General features: G+C 57.0%; 2 protein-coding genes across 19 annotated transcripts in view; one reads left to right on the forward strand and one right to left on the reverse strand.

Moving 5' to 3' along the window:
• The window catches only part of HEMK1 (HemK methyltransferase 1, mitochondrial release factors N(5)-glutamine), a 33961-nt gene extending 28819 nt beyond the window's left edge, over positions 1-5142 (reverse strand). For 12 of the 15 annotated variants that reach the window (XR_014232426.1, XR_014232427.1, XR_014232428.1 and 9 more), the window contains exons 1-4: positions 5019-5142; positions 3605-3988; positions 3223-3314; positions 2813-2906 (exon numbers count right to left, since the gene is read on the reverse strand). Coding sequence is in view for 8 of the 15 variants with exons in the window: in XM_082346103.1 (XP_082202229.1) it covers positions 2813-2906; positions 3223-3314; positions 3605-3814 (396 nt within the window). In the remaining 7 variants the exon portion in view is untranslated. Of the gene's footprint in view, positions 1-2812; positions 2946-3222; positions 3315-3604; positions 3989-5018 lie in introns of those variants that run through there. The other 3 variants (XM_082346102.1, XM_082346099.1, XM_082346100.1) reach the window with 3 other exon arrangements.
• LOC309607508 (uncharacterized protein C3orf18) lies at positions 4985-15561 on the forward strand. Of its 4 annotated transcripts, none has more exons than XM_082346109.1 (5): positions 4985-5099; positions 8452-8824; positions 11952-11977; positions 12531-12678; positions 13940-15561. In XM_082346109.1, the coding sequence occupies exons 2-5, from the start codon at positions 8591-8593 to the stop codon at positions 14018-14020; spliced, it is 489 nt and encodes a 162-aa protein (XP_082202235.1). In that variant the 5' UTR covers positions 4985-5099; positions 8452-8590; the 3' UTR covers positions 14021-15561. The 4 variants fall into 4 exon arrangements, with proteins under 4 accessions (XP_082202235.1, XP_082202233.1, XP_082202234.1 ...); XM_082346107.1 differs by lacking the exon at positions 4985-5099 and adding an exon at positions 6553-6600; XM_082346108.1 differs by lacking the exon at positions 4985-5099 and adding an exon at positions 6607-6903.
• The last annotated feature ends 202 nt before the right edge of the window (positions 15562-15763 follow it).

The raw sequence follows: 15763 nt of genomic DNA on the forward strand, positions 1-15763 counted from the left end.
ACCCGGGAGCAAAGTTCACCTGTCCCCAGGGTAGCAAGTCCAAGGCAGGTGGAACTTGGCCAGTGGGTCCAACCTTTTCTGTTCCAAGCCCCTTCTGCACCAAACAAGCTACTGCCTATGAGTGAGACAGCCCGTCTCCAGCCAGAGAGGGCTTCCCCTCACTCGTTCCCACCAGCCCTGTACCAGGCACTACTGGAGAACTGGAGTGCTGGCAGCAAGCTGCGCCCACAGCATTGGGACCAGCACAGAGCCAGCAGTCTAGGGCTGTGGCTGGGAGCCTGCGGTCACAGTGGTGAGGCCACATACTAAGTGGCCAGCTGGCCAGCTGAAACTTATCAGGGGCATGAACTTCTCTTGGTTTCCTGACCACAGACAGACCTACCTGGCTGGAGAATGACCCCTTAGTCGACCACACTGGCCAGCCACCTCAGAGAGACATCCTGACCTCAGAGACACACACCACATGTGTGAATGGCTACCCTGGGCAGGGCATGAAGATGAGAGACTGGGCCCCCACTGCCACCAGTGCCTCTTGGCCTCTCCCTTACCCTCCAGATCACGGGAAAGATCATCTTGGCTGTAGGACCACTTTGGGTTTTGGGGGGGGTGGGTAGGGATGGAGACCACTCCCAGCAAGTCCAGAAACTCTCTTCCTCACCTAGTAAAGAGCCTCCTCAGCCTAGAGTTGGTGGCTCCTTGGGGGAGGCTGAAAATCGAGCTGGTCACAGGCCCAGGGCACTTTTCCCAGGTGAACAAGGGGAGAATCCAAGAACACTGCAGGGTCGGAGCAGAGGGGAATGTGGGAAGGAGGCAAAGAGCAGGCAGCTGTTGGCTCTGCCTGGAGCCACTGCCTCAACGGGACTCCACACCCCTCAAGAGGCTGGCACAAGGCCTCAGCAGGACCTGAGTGCCATAAGGACCCTCATTAGGATTACATTCTGGATGAGGCAGCCCCAAGAAGGCAGCATTGCCTCCCTCAAGCTAATCACAGACAGGGCACTGAGCCTCCCACACCTCACAGAGCCTCACCTTGCCAAGCTGGGCAAGAATGGCTCACACTTCCAGCCTTAGTTTTCCCACTGTACACACTGCCAGGCAGGGGACTGAGCCACCTCCCCATCCCCAGAGAAAACCCAACTGGTCAGGCCACTCACCACCTACAACTTTGCATTTCAGAATTCTGCACCCATCATCAGAAACCACCCTTCAATGGATGGAGAGAACGCAAGCACCATGGTCCCTCTCCCCTGCACTAATTCTCCCCACTCCCCACCACAGGCCACGTCCTCTCAAGTTCTTGGTAAGGCACCCCCCAATGCGGCTTCACATTGGGGCAACCGGGCAAATTCTGAGAAATGTCTGTACAGTGAGGCGAGGACCTGGCCTCCCAACCGCAGCCTCCCTCCTCTCCCCCACCCCTTATAGCAGAGTTGCTCTCCTGGCCCAGACCCACCCAGGAAAGGGGGGGCCCCCACATGGGAGCCGGAAGTCCACACCCAACACTCAGAACCCTGGAACACATGGTTGGTGCCAGGTCAGCTCTGAGGGGACTCAAAGGTCATCGTGGTAGCTTCCCTCCCATGCCCTGACCCTTGGCAGCCTCAGGGGATGGTGAGTGACCTCCTGGCCAGAGGTCGCATGCTTGGAGGGGCCACAGGTTGGCCTCCCAAAAGTCTGCAGGTAGCAGGCTACATCCTGCTCTGGGTCTCTGCACCTATTCCAGCTCATCCAATCCCCGATGGTTCAGCCCCTTGTAAGGTATGGGGCCCTGACCCAGGAGACAGGATGTCTGAGTGCTGCCCCCATGCTCGCTGCCTTGGCAGCCCTGTGACTTCAGCAAGGTCTCAGACTCCCTACTGTTCCTGCCCTGACACTGGGCATTAAGGCAAGGACCTGGCCTCCCAACCACATGATGCAGGGGGCAAGTGGGGTCAGAGGGTTTCTTGGCTGAGGGAAAGAGGCTGGGAAAGTGAGAAGGGGCTCTGGGTCCCTGGCTGGGGCAGGTGGATGAGGCCTGATCTTTCCCAAGAATGTGTGTGCCTTTCTGGAAACACCCCTTCTCAGAATCTGGTGCCGTCTGGCTTGCCCACCAGCCCCCACCCACACACCCCTCCACCTGCTCTGCTCTCTCTGGCTCCCAGCCCTGCCACCTACAAGGTCATGGGGAAGCCCAAGAAGGGCCATAGAAAGCATTTCTCCCAAGACTAGGGTGTCTCACCTACAGACAGCACGCTGGGACCACACACTTCCCAGTACTAGTAATTTGAGAAACACAGGCGATTACCTGACTAGATAGTGAATGTAAAAGGTAAAAGGTCCCAACCAGTTCCCTAGTCTGGAGGCCCAATCCTCTCATCATCTGGGCCCAGAGGGGGCAGTGACCTACCCAAGGTCACAAAGCTGTACCAGGCTTCCAGATGTTCAGCTGGAGCCCTCTCCACTTCGCCCATGCCTCCTGAGGAAGAGGAGGGCACTTGTTTCCCATGGGTTGGGTAGGCTATGGGCCCATGGGACAGCTCCTAGCGAAATGACGGGAACCGGCTGAGTACTTGGTGGGCAGCACTAGTTGGGGCATCTTGAGCCACTGCCAGCCTAGGGGCTGGGGCAGTGGCTTGAGAAGTGAGGACAGTCAAGGAGGTGAGCAGGAGACCTCTTTCCTCTTGGCCCCACCTACTCAGCCAGCCAGGAAGGGCGCTGCCTCTAAAGGACAGCAGTCATGGGGCTCCAGCGCCCCCTGGTGAAAGTCTGGGACAAGACAGGTGCCCTGAACCCCCTTCATTCCCATCCTGCCCAGTTCTGATGGCACACCTACCTCTGTTTCTGGCCGAGGGATGAACACTGGGGGCGCCATCTTCAGACTGAGGCCCTGAAAGTCCCACTCACCAAGGATGTACTGCACAGGCATCCTGCAGAGGGGGCAGCAGGGTGATCATCAGTGCCAGCACCTGGACCAACAAGACTATGTCTGGGTTGGGATACCACTTGTGGCCAAAGGTGTCGGGTAGGGTCATGTCTCCTATGCCCCAGAACTCCTAGCCGAGACCTTCCTTCCCTCTCTTCTTCCTGTTTACTACCATGACCCCTCTCTCATCACTCTCTCATCCCAACACCTCCCTAGTCCTTGGACACTTTCTTCCTCCCTGACCATGAACTTGGTGGAGCTGAAGGAAGCAGGACCCTGCCCCCCACACAGAGCCCTCTGGTTTGGCCCATGGTGCTCACCTTTGCAATCGGTAGCTACTCAGCTCCTGGACATACTGTAACTGCCAAGGGGTCAGGGGCTGGGTCCAAAGTCCTGGCCTCAGGCTCTGAAACTGCCCCAGAGAGAATGTGAGTGGCTGGCTCCCCTGACCCAGGTTTCTTTTGTAGACAATGCCAGTGGGTCCAACACTGGCCACCTTGGTGATCCCTGAACCCCTAGTGCCTGGCACACACTGTAATAGTTTGCTGGATGAATAAATAAGTATCTGCCTAACACATTCCTCCAGAAAAATCTCATCATTCTCAGCTCAGCACTCTCAGTGGAATGGAAAAGCCTGGATGTCTCTTCCCCAGAGTCCTCCCTCCCCCCACTTCCTGCCCTCTTGACAATACTGCACTTAACTGTTTTGGCTCCAAGGACATGAGCCACGATGTACTCACTGGATTCCCGGGCCTCAGGGATGCCCCTTTTCTCAAAGACCACTGTCCAGTGGCTGACTAGTTCTGTGGCATTCAACAACCGAGCCGGAGGCAGATGGGGTTGCTGTGAGCTGAAGGTGCAGCCCCAAATACCTCCCCTCCACCCCAGGCCAGATAGGAGGGCCCTCAGCATTCTGCCCCAACGTTCCACATCTCAGGGAAAGGATCCCTTGAGTACTTCCCCAAGGTCCCCAAATCTTTCTCGTGATGTCAGCTGCTGAGGATGGTGGCTGGCTTCAGCTGGAGGGAAATGGAGGTCACAGGCTCTGGCTCCTCAGCATGGCTCTGGTCCTCAGATGTGGCTGCCCTAGAATCGGGAAGGAGAACCAGGAGAGCAGCTGAGACTTGTGGGACCCACTCCTCTCTGACCTGTTGCCTGAGAGAGGGCATGCTCTTGCTCTGTCACCTCTTTGACTCCATTTTAGACCCTCACCCACCTATTTGAGTTTTCTTGTCTTGGTCAGTGACATTTTCTTCATGTTTTTGGCTCAAGTGATCTGAACCCATAGCTCAGTGCCTGCTAATAAATGGGCTGATGTGGATCAGGGCCCAGGCTTGGGGGTTGGACAGATCTATCTGACCCAGAGGGTGTGACCTTGGGAAAGTCATTATTTCTGTGTTTCAGTTTCCTCATCCATAAAACGGGGGAAATAACACAAACTCCACGGTGAGCAGTGCGTCGGTCAATGAATATCAAAGGCCTGGGAGCCAGCTCAACACATAGAGGAACTCAATTTTATATGCTCTTGACTAATATTACTAGGAGGAGGAGACTGCCCTTGCTTGGGAGCTTTGCTTTTGACATTTTGCATGCACTATCATTGATTTGTATGCTGAAAATCACCCCTCCACCCAATTTAACCCATAGTCCTAAACACGAGCATAAACTGCCAGGTAAAACATTGACAATTTTTGTTAATTTTATATGTAAGTTATCACAAACAAATTTAACTGAAGGTTTAAAACCAGTGGTCTCCTTTCCTCTTACAGAGACCAGGGTTCAAACTAGCCTTTACTGAACACCTGCTGTCTGTTCAAAGACAGACAGAGAGGAAAATGACACTCCGAGACGGGAAGCAACTTGCCCAAAGTCACCCAGCTAGGAACTGTCCCAGTCAAGACACAACTCCTTCAGACTCCAGAAGCAGCTCTACCAGAGCGCCGCCCAGGGAGGAGCCGAGGCCTTAAGTCAGGGGCGCAGCTTCCCTCTCAGTTTCGCACCGCGAGGTCGCCTCTCCCCAAGCCTGTTTCTCCATCTGTACAACGGGGCTATAGACTTTTTAAGGAAGGCTGCCAGAGCTCTGACAAACTCGAGGTCTCGAGGGTGTTACGCATACCTGCCTGAAAAGCTTCCCCCGCTCGCCCGCCAGCCTGAAGAAACTGCCGCGGACTCGGCTCCCGGACATGCGTGACCCGCGGTAAGCTCCCTCCGACGCTCTGCTTCCGGGGTTGGCGCAACTGAGGAAGGGCTCGGGCGGACCCCGTCGCCCAGCTCCAGAGTTCCTAGAGCCGGTGTGTTCCACCTTGGAAGCCCCTGCGGCTAGTGGGGGATATGAACGCCACGCCCACTACGCCCGCAGGCCACTGGCGGGAAAGTGCGTGGTTGGGAGTAGGGTTGCTCCCCGGGGGCCTGGACCGGACGGTCTTCCTGAAGGTCGAGGCAGGGATAAGGCTCCAGCCTGCGGTGACTGCTCCGAGATGGCGTTTGGGTACCCGGCCGGCCGGTGTGTAGCCAGCCCGAACGGAGACATGTCACCAGTCGGCTCTGAGTTCGAGAGTTGGGGCGCGATGCCCAGGGACCTGGTCTAACGCAGGCTGTGTGCTGGTAGAGCGGCACATGGGCGGGTCCCAGTGTTGGGGGCGGGCACTAATTTGGGGGGTGGGACCCAGTGTCCAGGACCTGGGGTTCAGGTGGCAATTGGACCCCAGGGCCGCTCTTGACCCTCTAGCTCCCATTATCGAGCAGGGAGCTCGAAACTGGAAGTAGTAGACCAGGGTTTGAATCCTGACTCATCGTGAGGCTTTGTCCATGTGCCCCTCTGTGGGCCTCAGTCGCTCCAATAAAATTCATGGCAGTGTTTCGCAAAGTATGGCCTGCCAATGCCACCCCCTCGCCCCCTCATCTATTGTTAACTAGATCACTGTTGACTAAACTACTATGAAGCATGCAGTTTCCCGGGCTCCATCCCAGACCCGGGGATCTGTATTTGTAACAAGCTACTCCGGTGATCCCCATAAGCTCCTTTGAAAACCTGAGGATTAGAAGGCTCCTCTCCAGAGATGATCGAGCTCTGGATTGGAGGGGTGTATGTAGGCTTGCTTGGGTCCAGTTGTCCAATAATACCACTCCTGTAATAAAAATACAATCCCGCCCCCCAACTTCTCTGAAGATGTCTCATTTCTAGCCTGGGATGGGTATCGTTTAACAAGAGCCCTCACACCAGAGCCCATCTGAGCAGGAAGCTGAGACCCAGGGAAGAGAAGCATCTTGCTCCAGGTCACTAAGCTAGTGGAGTGTCGAGCCGGAGTTCAATGCAGACTCAGGGACTCCTGGTCTAGTGATCTCCCCAAATGTGTGTCCACCTGCGTTTGCGGAGCGCGACTCTGTCCTGGCGGAGATGGAGCCCAGGCTAGCCGGAGACCAGAGTTGTAGCCCTTAGGAAGGCCTGGCCATCCACCGTCCCCCTCCCGACTCTGGCACAGCCCACGGGCAGTGAGGAGTGGTCTCCAAGAACTGCGACCCGGCTCCCCCTCTTGCTGGGGGCAGAGCCAGATCCGAGCGGCAGGCCAGCGGGCCAATGCAGGGCAGGCTCTGGGCCTGACAGCCAATCCGGGGCCGGGGGCACGGAGCTGGCAGGGAGGAGAGGAGCTGGAGCTTCGCGGAGCCGCGAGGCTGCTCGCCTCAGCCCCACCCCCGAGGTGGGTCCCGGCCGGCCAGTCCCTGTCCAGGCTGGCAGAGCGGGCGCTCTCGGCTGTGGGCGCTGTGACGTCGCGGGCCCAGCCCAGGGAGGTCCTCCCAGGGCGCCCAGGGAGGGCGGACCTTGGGTCGGACCCGCCGCCCCCAACCCCGGGGCCTGGGGGTCCCCCTCACCTTGCCCCGGCCTCCTGCCAGTCGCCACCACCCCTAGCCTCTCCCGCTGAGTTCGGCGCCCCAGAGAGGATTAAGTAAGTGCTGAGGTCGCCGCTTCTGTGCAAGAATGGAGGAATCACAGAGTCGCGAAGGTGGGGTTGGGGATTGGGGCAGGGAGGACTGATGAACCTGGTGGAGAATGGTATGCGGGTTCTTGGAGGTGGTGGTGCCCACCCCTTTCTCTCTGGCTTCCTTCTCTTGCCCTTTGGACCATGAGGCGTTCCTGAACAGTGATGAGCAGGGCCCTTTCTCTCCTTTGGAGGGAAGAATAAACAGAGCCCCAGAGCAAGTGTTAAGGGTCTGGCCCAAGGTCACATCTGGGGTCAGCGGCAGAGCCAAGAAAGAGCCTGGGACTCCTGACGTGCCCAGCCTAGCTAGAGGAGGAGGACAGAGAGGGACGATGAGCTTCTCCCATCCCATGTTTCTGTGCCAGCCTTGCTCCTTCCTAAGAGGCCATCACTGGTGTGTGCACATCTCACACACACCCATACACCTGCACAGGGAGGCATCCCACATACACCCGTGAGCTAGCGCAGAGGTGTGTATGCAGCCATGAGCTGTGCATCCCTCCTATCCCTCGGCCTTCCCTTCTGCAGTTTGGCTGGGACCTCTTCCCACCCTGCCTTACCCAGGGCCTTTTGGCCTGGGAAGGCCAAAGTTACAGCCTAGACTGGGCACATCGCCCACCCTCTGCTCCCAAGGGAGGAGGGAAGGGGAAGAGAAGGCATCTCAGAGTGGGAGCTCCATCCCTGCCTCTGAAGATACGCTCCCCTTGATTTTCTCCTAGTCCCTGGCAGCCCCTATAGGGAGTCCAATGACCCAAGAGCCTACAGAGGAAGCCCACCAGAGGACCTGACTTTAGCCTCTCTCTCCTTCCTGTCTTCTGGTCTTGCCACACATGTCCCTGCCCTTACTCCAAGCACAAGCTGGACCACACAGCAGGCTGGGTCCAGGGGCTTCTGGGGCTCCCCTTTCCCAACTGGAGTGGCCAGAGGGAGAAGATCTAACATTTATTGGGTGCTTGCTGTGGATGAGGGTTGTACTGAGCTAAGTCATTTCTAGGGACTTGTTCATTCTGATATTTCAGTGACCCTATGACCCTTTCCGTGAGGGAGGTGTTCTTAATACCCCTACCTTAGACTCAGGAAAACTGAGACATGGAGAGGTGGAGTGACTTGCCTAGGGTCACCCAGTTAAGTGGCTGAACCGGAATTCAAAGACAAGCCTGTCTGACTTTCATGCAAGTGTTTTCCTCCAGGAAGGGAAAAAGCTGCAGTATTCTTTTCTCCAAGCAGGAGGTGAGGGATGTGGGGGGCAGGAAGTAAGAAGGTGAGCAGCATGGGGAGTAGGGGCTGGGGGCGGGGAATGAACTTTTTCTTTCAAACCTCCCCACTACTTTTCACATCTTCCAAGTATGATCACTATGATCATCTTACCCACAAAGAGGGGGCAGGGCTTCATTTTCATGTTCCTAAATCCACGTGGAATCCATAGATATATAAAGCACATGTCCTGATGTTCCCTGAACTTGGCCTTGCCCTCAAACTTTTATTTCCCCTGTGCCTTCAGGACTTAGGGGGACTTCATCTCCTCACAGAGTCCCATCCTCAGCCTCACGTTTTTTATTTTTTCCTTTCCAGCACCCAGGGAGGCAGGGAGCTCTCTTTATCCAAGGACGTGGCCCCTTGTATGGGTAGTGGGGGCCACAGGCTGGGACACCCCTGATGTCAGAAGTGAGTGGGCAGGTTGACTGACCGCAAGCAGTCCCTCAGCATCAGCATGGACTCCAGGATCCCATCTGCTAGGAGCTGGGTCAGCAGCCACCCACCCACCTCTGAACCTGACCTGGAGCCTGCCACAGATGGGCCAGCTTCCGAGACCACCACACTCAGCCCAGAAGCCACCAGCTTTAATGACACCAGAATCCCTGACGTGGCTGGTGGCACAGCCGGCGTGGGCACAATGCTTCTGTCCTTTGGGATCATCACAGTGATTGGCCTGGCTGTGGCCATGGTGAGAGCTGGGGCAGGCTGGGGCTGGCCCAGATGGCCCTCACTTGGCAGAGGGCGATCATTGTTTAGATTTTAGAGGATCTAATCAGAACACAATTGTCTGTTAGTGATAGTACAATCCCTTCCTTCCCCAGAGATTTGTTTATTGGGGTCCAGAGACCAGAGAGGCTGCCTCCAATTGGAAGAACCAGAAAAGGTTCTGAGGAATACATGGCATTTTGAGCTGGGCCATGAAGGCCACATAGGAGTTGGGGAGGAGGGTGTTGCAGGTGGAGGGTCCTGAGGGGCAAAAGTTTGGAGGCAGACAGGAGGTTCTGTGAGCAGCAAGCAGGACAGTGAGGTAAGTGAGTGTGGGGATGCAATAGGAGTAGAGGCCAGAAGGCAATCGGGATAGATCGTGGACTGTAGAGTCCGAATGGGATGATCTAGGCATGGCAGGCTGCTGGCAGTGTTCATTCATTCATTCATTCATTCACTTGGCAATTATTTACTGGGCACCTGCCCTGGACCAAGCCTTTGTGACCCCAGGGACTAGGGAGAAAAAGTCCTTCCCTGCAGTTCTTACAGGGAGTGAGAGATAGATAAAACCAAGGGTGCCAAGGGAATCCCGTAGGGACTGGATTAGGGAATTGGGTGGGGGTTGGGGGGACTTCCCAGGCTGGGTGGTCAGGGACAACTGAGGAGGCAACATTAGAGCTAAGACCTCACAGTGGAGGCCTGGCCCCAGTGTCACGGGAAGGGCAGAGTTGGGCAGACATCAGGGCAGAGGTGAGCTGGGGTGAGGGCTGCAGGTGTCCCCTGAGAGTGGATATGATGCTTCCAGATCTGGTATCTGCCTCTGAAGATATGGACTCTCCCCTGGGAATTCCCTGGTGGTCCAATGGTTAGGACTCAGCGCTTTAACTGCCGTGGCCCCAGGTTCAATCCCTAGTCAGGGAACTAAGATCTCACAAGTTGTGCAGCATGGACAAAAAAAAAAAAAATATATGGACTCTCCTCTTAAGATGATACATGGACACTCAGAATGTCACCGAGGGCCCATTGGAGATTGCGAGGACTGAGACCTGGAAGGTGGGAGGTGCACCTGAGGTCCCCCAACAGACCTGGCAATGGTGGCATTCTGCCTGCTGCCCCTCACAGGCTCTGATGGCTGGCCTTAGACTCAGGAGCATGTTGCTGTGACAAATAGGGCTGGATGATCCATTCATGGCTGGAGCTGCTGGTAAAACAGGGTCACCATATGGGCCCCACAGGCTCCGGATTGCTGCCAGGGACCAACTGCTGGCCAGTGGGCAGAGCCAGGATGCAACACACAGAGTGAGGCCGGGGCCTGAGCAGTCTCCTGGGGCAGGGGTGAGGCAGAATACCAGTGTTTGGCACCCATGTGGTGGTTAAGCAGGCTGAGACACCCTAACCTCAGGGGCAAAGCAGGGCCTAGAATCTGCCTTTGTCACTCTTGGCCAAAGATTTTGTCCTGGGAACTTGGGAAGACTTCCTTACTCTTCATTCTGGAGGAATATTCGGAGGGCCGGGGTGGATGGCCTTATCACCAAAAACGGAGAGGTAGGGAAGTTATGGGGCAAAGGCAGTGGAGGGCAGGAAACAGCTCCTGAGCAGGGGACAGGTCCGGAGATGTTCCTTAAGTACTACTTCCTCTCCCCTCATGCCAACCCTGAGCCAGGCCATGCTGGGTGCAAGGAGGAACAAATCAGTGCCAGGCCGTGTGCCTCACGTAGGAGGAACAGTGGGGGAGGGCTTCCTGGAAGAGGTGGGGCTGCAGCTGGACAGTGAAGGGTAAGGAAGATTTGGAAAGGAAGGTATTTTGGGGGAGGGTGTTAGTAGTTGGGGCAGAGGGAGCCCCAGAAAATCCTGATTCTTGCCTCAGCAAGGGCGAGGGGTGGAGATTGGTTCTAGCCTCTCTTAAAGATCCTTCTGTATCACAGGGCAGGCAGGAGGGCTGAGAGGCGCAGGAGTACAGGGTACTGGGGCTGGAGCTGCTGCTTCAGGGCAGGCAGGGGCTATGCCAGAGACCTGGAGCTCCTGTTGCATCCCACCCACAAGAGAGCAAGGGCCATGCCAACATGTGACCTCCTGGAGGGGATGGGGGAGCAAGGGGCACTGCAGTTGCTTTCCGCCTTTGGGGTCCCCTGGGAATGAGCAGCAGGAGGAGCTCTGGGCCAGGCTGGAAACAAACCAGATTCAAGCTATGAATGGGCCACAAAGAGTGTAGGAGCCACAGGGGGGTTGGGACAGACTCTAGGGACATGGCTTTCCCCCAGGCAGAAGCAGTCATGCTCCTGGTAGTCAAAAAACACCAGTTTAGGGATGAGCGAGATGGTGGCAGAGGTCCCTGGAGTTCCTGCTCCAGGTCCTGCAGAGGTCCCCAAGTCTCACCCCCTCCCTCCCTCCCCTTAGTGCTTTGTACCAGGATTTCCTGCTCTAGCCAGGAGCTCTTGGGTCTCAGATGTTTCCTCAGGCTGCCTAGGCCTTTATCTTCAAGTCATTACGATGGGGGTTAGGACCCAGGGGTCTTCCTAGGTTCCTCCAGCATCAGGGTTCAGGAGTTTGGTCTAGGCTGATGTCCAGGGGCTCAGCCCCTCCTCAGCCCCTGAGGGCCATCAGCCTCCCATGGAAACCCCAGGAAGCCAGCCCAGAGCCTTGCCTAGAGCCACTGCCCTGCAGTGTCTGGCCACTGCCTATCCTCTGTTCTTTTTGCCCATACATGGGGAGAAAATTTGGTCCTGGGGACAGCTGAGAGGAGGGGGTATGCTGAAGTACCCCCCCACCACCACTTCAGCCCTGAGGAGTCCAAGGCAGGCACTGAGTGGCTGGAGCCACAGTCAGTTTTGGCAGGGGTGGGCCCACGAGTCCCTAGGCCAGGCTTACCTGTGTGGTCTTCCCAGGCTGGCCTTCTCCCCACCTCTGAGTTCGGGCACTGTCAGCATCTAATAAACGTCAAATGGAAGCACAAATTTAGGATGTATGTGTCCCTGGGATGGGGTCACTGAGGACATGGGGACCTAGAGTTCTCCCGTTCATCAGCCTCAGCATGTCCCCTGTCCTGAGGGACTGCTGGATTCATTAGGGCCTCCTTTCCTGGCCATTTGATGCTGCTCCTTCTCTTGCAGGTTTTGTACATCAGGAAGAAGAAGAGGTAACTCCCCATCTGCCACCCAAGACTCCAGCCCGTGGGCAATGCTGGGCTGGACTCCAGGGGATGTGGGTGGGAAAGGAGAGTCCCTCCGCCATGAGGGTCCCTCTCCCTAGTGAGGGAGTCAGGGCCTCTTCTGCCCACTCGGGGTTGGGGGTAACCATTTTCCGCTGGGGAGGGCTGAGCCACCCTCGCCCTGCTGCCCTGAGCTCATGGCCACTGACTCCCCTTTCCCCACCCCGGCCCCTCAGAGGCTGGGGATCACACAAGGCCCTGGCTTAGGCAGTCCCCATGGCTCTCATGGATGATAGCTCTGTGGCCCATGGCCCCATCTGGTCCCACGAGTGGGTAACTATCCCTCCCAGGCCACCCATCCAAGGGGTAGAGCTAGTACTGTATGTGCAAAAATGTCTTTCATTGAATCCCAGGGGAAATTTTAGGACCCTAAACATGGTGGCGTCAGCTGGTCAGCAGGCAGCACCTGGAGGGCTGGTGGGAGCGAAAGGGCCTGCCCTGCCAGCCCTGCCTGCAGCAGTCTCTGCCCCCACCCCCCCAGGCTGGAGAAGCTGCGCCACCAGCTCATGCCTATGTATAACTTCGACCCCACGGAGGAGCAAGATGAACTGGAGCAGGAGCTGCTGGAGCATGGGCGGGACACTGCCTCCGTGCAGGCCACCGCCGCTGTGCAGGCCACGCAGGCCAAGGTGGGCACTGACCAGGCTCCTCCACCCAGCCTGCAGCCTGTCTGTGGCTCTTCCACCCCCACCCTCCCTCCTTTCCCGTGTAGCTTTCTAGCACCTGCCATGTGGTCAGTGGCAGCTATCGGGTATATGGATTTTGTCAGGTTTGTTTAGAAACTAGTAGAATTGCTCCTCGGCCACCCACAGACTCACTGTACAAGGCCAGGCCAGGGCAGCCCTGGGATCCAGCCTGGCTCTGTCCCGATAGCCTGGTCACCTTGGAAGCTCCACTGGCCTCTCTGAGCCTCAGTTTTCTCATCTGCAAGTGAAAATCCTGATTCTTGCCTCAGGTATGCCCCCTCAAACTAGAGGGAAAGCAGGAGAAGACTCATGGGAGGGATTGTTAGGGGGCTGAGACCCTGGGTTCTTCTGCTTCCTGAGATCCCAGTCCTGAGTGGGTTGTGAATGGCATCAGATTCTGGGGCAGTGGCACCTCTGAGCAGATTGGTGGGTTCCTAGTAGCTGGCAGACCCCAGGCAGGTGCAGACCCTAGCCAGACTCACCTCCCATGTCCAAAGTGTTGGGTACCTGTGTGGTTATCCTGCCAGAGTCACTGGGCTGCCTGGCCACTTGCCACCAGTCCCTGAAATCCCCAGGGGCCAGAGCACCATGAGGAGGCCTGGTCTCCCCCTGACCCATGATACCCCTTTGCATCCCTCCTTGCCTTGACTGTACAGGTTGCTAAGGAACCTGGCTCCACAGTGGCAGAATTAAGAGACTGGGCTCAGGAAGAGTCCAGGCTGGGAGTCCCCTGGTTTTGCTACCAGTTCTTTGTCACCTGGATCAGGACTCATTCCCCCTTGGGATATTCAGGAAATTGGGCTGAGAACCTTGGTCCACCCAGCTCTTGGGACTACTGACTATTTGACGGTTGTTTCCTGTGCATCTCCATTGTGCCAGCCCCTGTGCCGCGGCTTTGGGGCTTGGCGGTACAGAGGTGAACACTGTCTGCTGGGGGAGGTCGGTACATGCATAATTAATCCAGGCCCTGGGACCTGGGTTAAGTGCTGCAACTGGCTGAGGTGGCAGGGCAAGCTGGGGATGGCTGGGGGGAGGAGTCATCTGAGCCAGGTCGTATTTCTTGGCTGAGCTTGTGGGAGGGCATTCCAGGCAGAAGACATAGCTGGTGCCAAGCGCACGTGGGCACCAGAGGGTGGAGGGGACTGGGCCAGAGAGTGCATGGCCTTGGTCAAGGTCCCTGATGCCCCTGACTGTCTCTCTGCAGACCACTCTCCCCTCTCAGGGCCCAATGCAGAGGCCTAGCCGGCTGGTGTTCACCGATGTAGCCAATGCCATCCACGCGTGAGGAGCCCAGGGACAGGCCTGGACCTCTGATGAAGATACCTGACACAGTGCCCTCAGCTGCCCACTCTGAGATCATTAGGACCTACTCTAAGGACCTGCCCTGCCAAGGCCTCAGCTATTTTGAGGACCCAGCTGCTGACTCTCCAGGCTCTAAAAGAGGCCCCTGGCCAGGTTGGGCATATGGCCACTGATGTCCCCTGACCTGAGGGCCCTGGCATGCAGAGCATCCCTCGTAAGGCTTCCTTATGCTGTCTGGCTTCCTTGTGCCCTTCCCAGACCCCTCACATCAGGGTCTGCTCCTCTAATGTGGAGGAAATGGGGGGAGATGTGGGATGGGAGGGGGAAGGGAAGGAGAGTAAGGGGGTTCCCGTCCATCAGGGAGAGACGTATCTTTGGAATCTGGAGTCTCCTCTGGGGTGGGGAGAGGCAGCCACCCAGGTCTCAGGCACATGGTATGGTGGTACCCTGGGAGAGGCTCAGGGATAGAGCTGAAACTGCCCAGTGGACAAGGATGCCAGGAGGAGGGCTACTCATACCCAAGGTCAGTCCATATTACAGGGATCCATGAGGTCTTCCAGCCATCCCTCCATGGTGGTCGGCTATTGGCTGGGCCCAAGCTAGGATGAGAGCTGAGGGGGAAGGGAGGTGGGGGAGCAGGTGTGGAGGGATGCAGTGCCCAGACCTGCTGGAAGGCCTACTGCATGCGCATGAAGGTGCCCACCTGCAGACATGTGCCTGTCCCAGCACAGGGGGCAGGATGGAGACCCCTGCACTGGCTCCACCCTCCAAGCCAACCCCCACCCCATGGTGTGTAGAGGAACATTAAGTAGGCCACCTTCTCCACCTTCAGTGTTCAGGGACTGAAGGGAGAGGGAAGCAAAGGCAAGGGTCCACTGCCCACCACATCCCTTCACTGGGCTCTAAAAGCCAGGTAACCTGCTTCTGGAACAGTTCCCTGTCTTGGTGTTTATCGGGGACCTGGGGTTGGGGGAGAGACTATTGGTCGGAGGGCGGTGGTCGCCAGCTGCAGTCTAGCAGGGGAAGTCCTCAGTGCCTGAAACAGGGTGGGGATAGCCCCTTGGAAAACAGACCTAAGAGACCTAGTCTGGGTTTTGATCACACAACCCACCTACCCATTGTCCACCCACCCCATGCCCCGCAGGAATTCTGCCAGGTTGGGGCATCTGGGCAAGGCACTGGGTCAAGCCAGACCCCAAGAGCTGGGCACTTCTCCGCTGGGCACGCATGTGCACCTGAGCAGGCACAGACGCACGCCCCTGTGCCCAGCCTCGCCACCGTCACTGTCCTCTGCTGGTTGGCGGGGACGTGAGGGTGGCAAATGCGAGGTGTCAGGCTATGAGGGCCTAGGAGGACTTCATGGGGAAGGTTCTGGATTTATTTCCTCCTCTAGATGCTATAAATACGTTAGCATTTGAGCCAACTGGAGGGCTGTGGGTAATTTAGGATGCACAGAAGCTGTAATTTAACTCATAGCATCTCCATGTGAGAGCATTAAAGATGTAATTAAGACGTTTACACAAAGAGAGTGTGAGCCTGTGACACTGGGGATGTGAAACCCCAGGAGGGGTGGGATGGGTGAGGGGCTGCGGGGGGGATGGTCGCTTGGATCCCAGCTATGAGGCGGAAGCCCGGCTGGCTTTCCTCGATCTATCCAATGAGTTGCCTCTGGCCCTGAGTTCAAGGCTGCTCTGGGGCCTCGTGCCTCAGCTGTGGAATGGGGTCA

This window comes from Balaenoptera borealis (assembly GCF_965194805.1).
Source record: "Balaenoptera borealis genome assembly, chromosome: 12".
NCBI lineage: Eukaryota > Metazoa > Chordata > Mammalia > Artiodactyla > Balaenopteridae > Balaenoptera > Balaenoptera borealis.

What these genes read in the sequence shown, in the direction of transcription:
- LOC309607508 (XM_082346109.1), top strand. Translation starts at nt 8,591, where the DNA reads ATGGACTCCAGGATCCCATCTGCTAGGAGCTGGGTCAGCAGCCACCCA. An exon ending in TTGGCCTGGCTGTGGCCATG is followed by an intron (nt 8,825 to 11,951) that starts GTGAGAGCTGGG and finishes CTTCTCTTGCAG; the next exon opens with GTTTTGTACATCAGGAAGAA. An exon ending in TGCAGGCCACGCAGGCCAAG is followed by an intron (nt 12,679 to 13,939) that starts GTGGGCACTGAC and finishes GTCTCTCTGCAG; the next exon opens with ACCACTCTCCCCTCTCAGGG.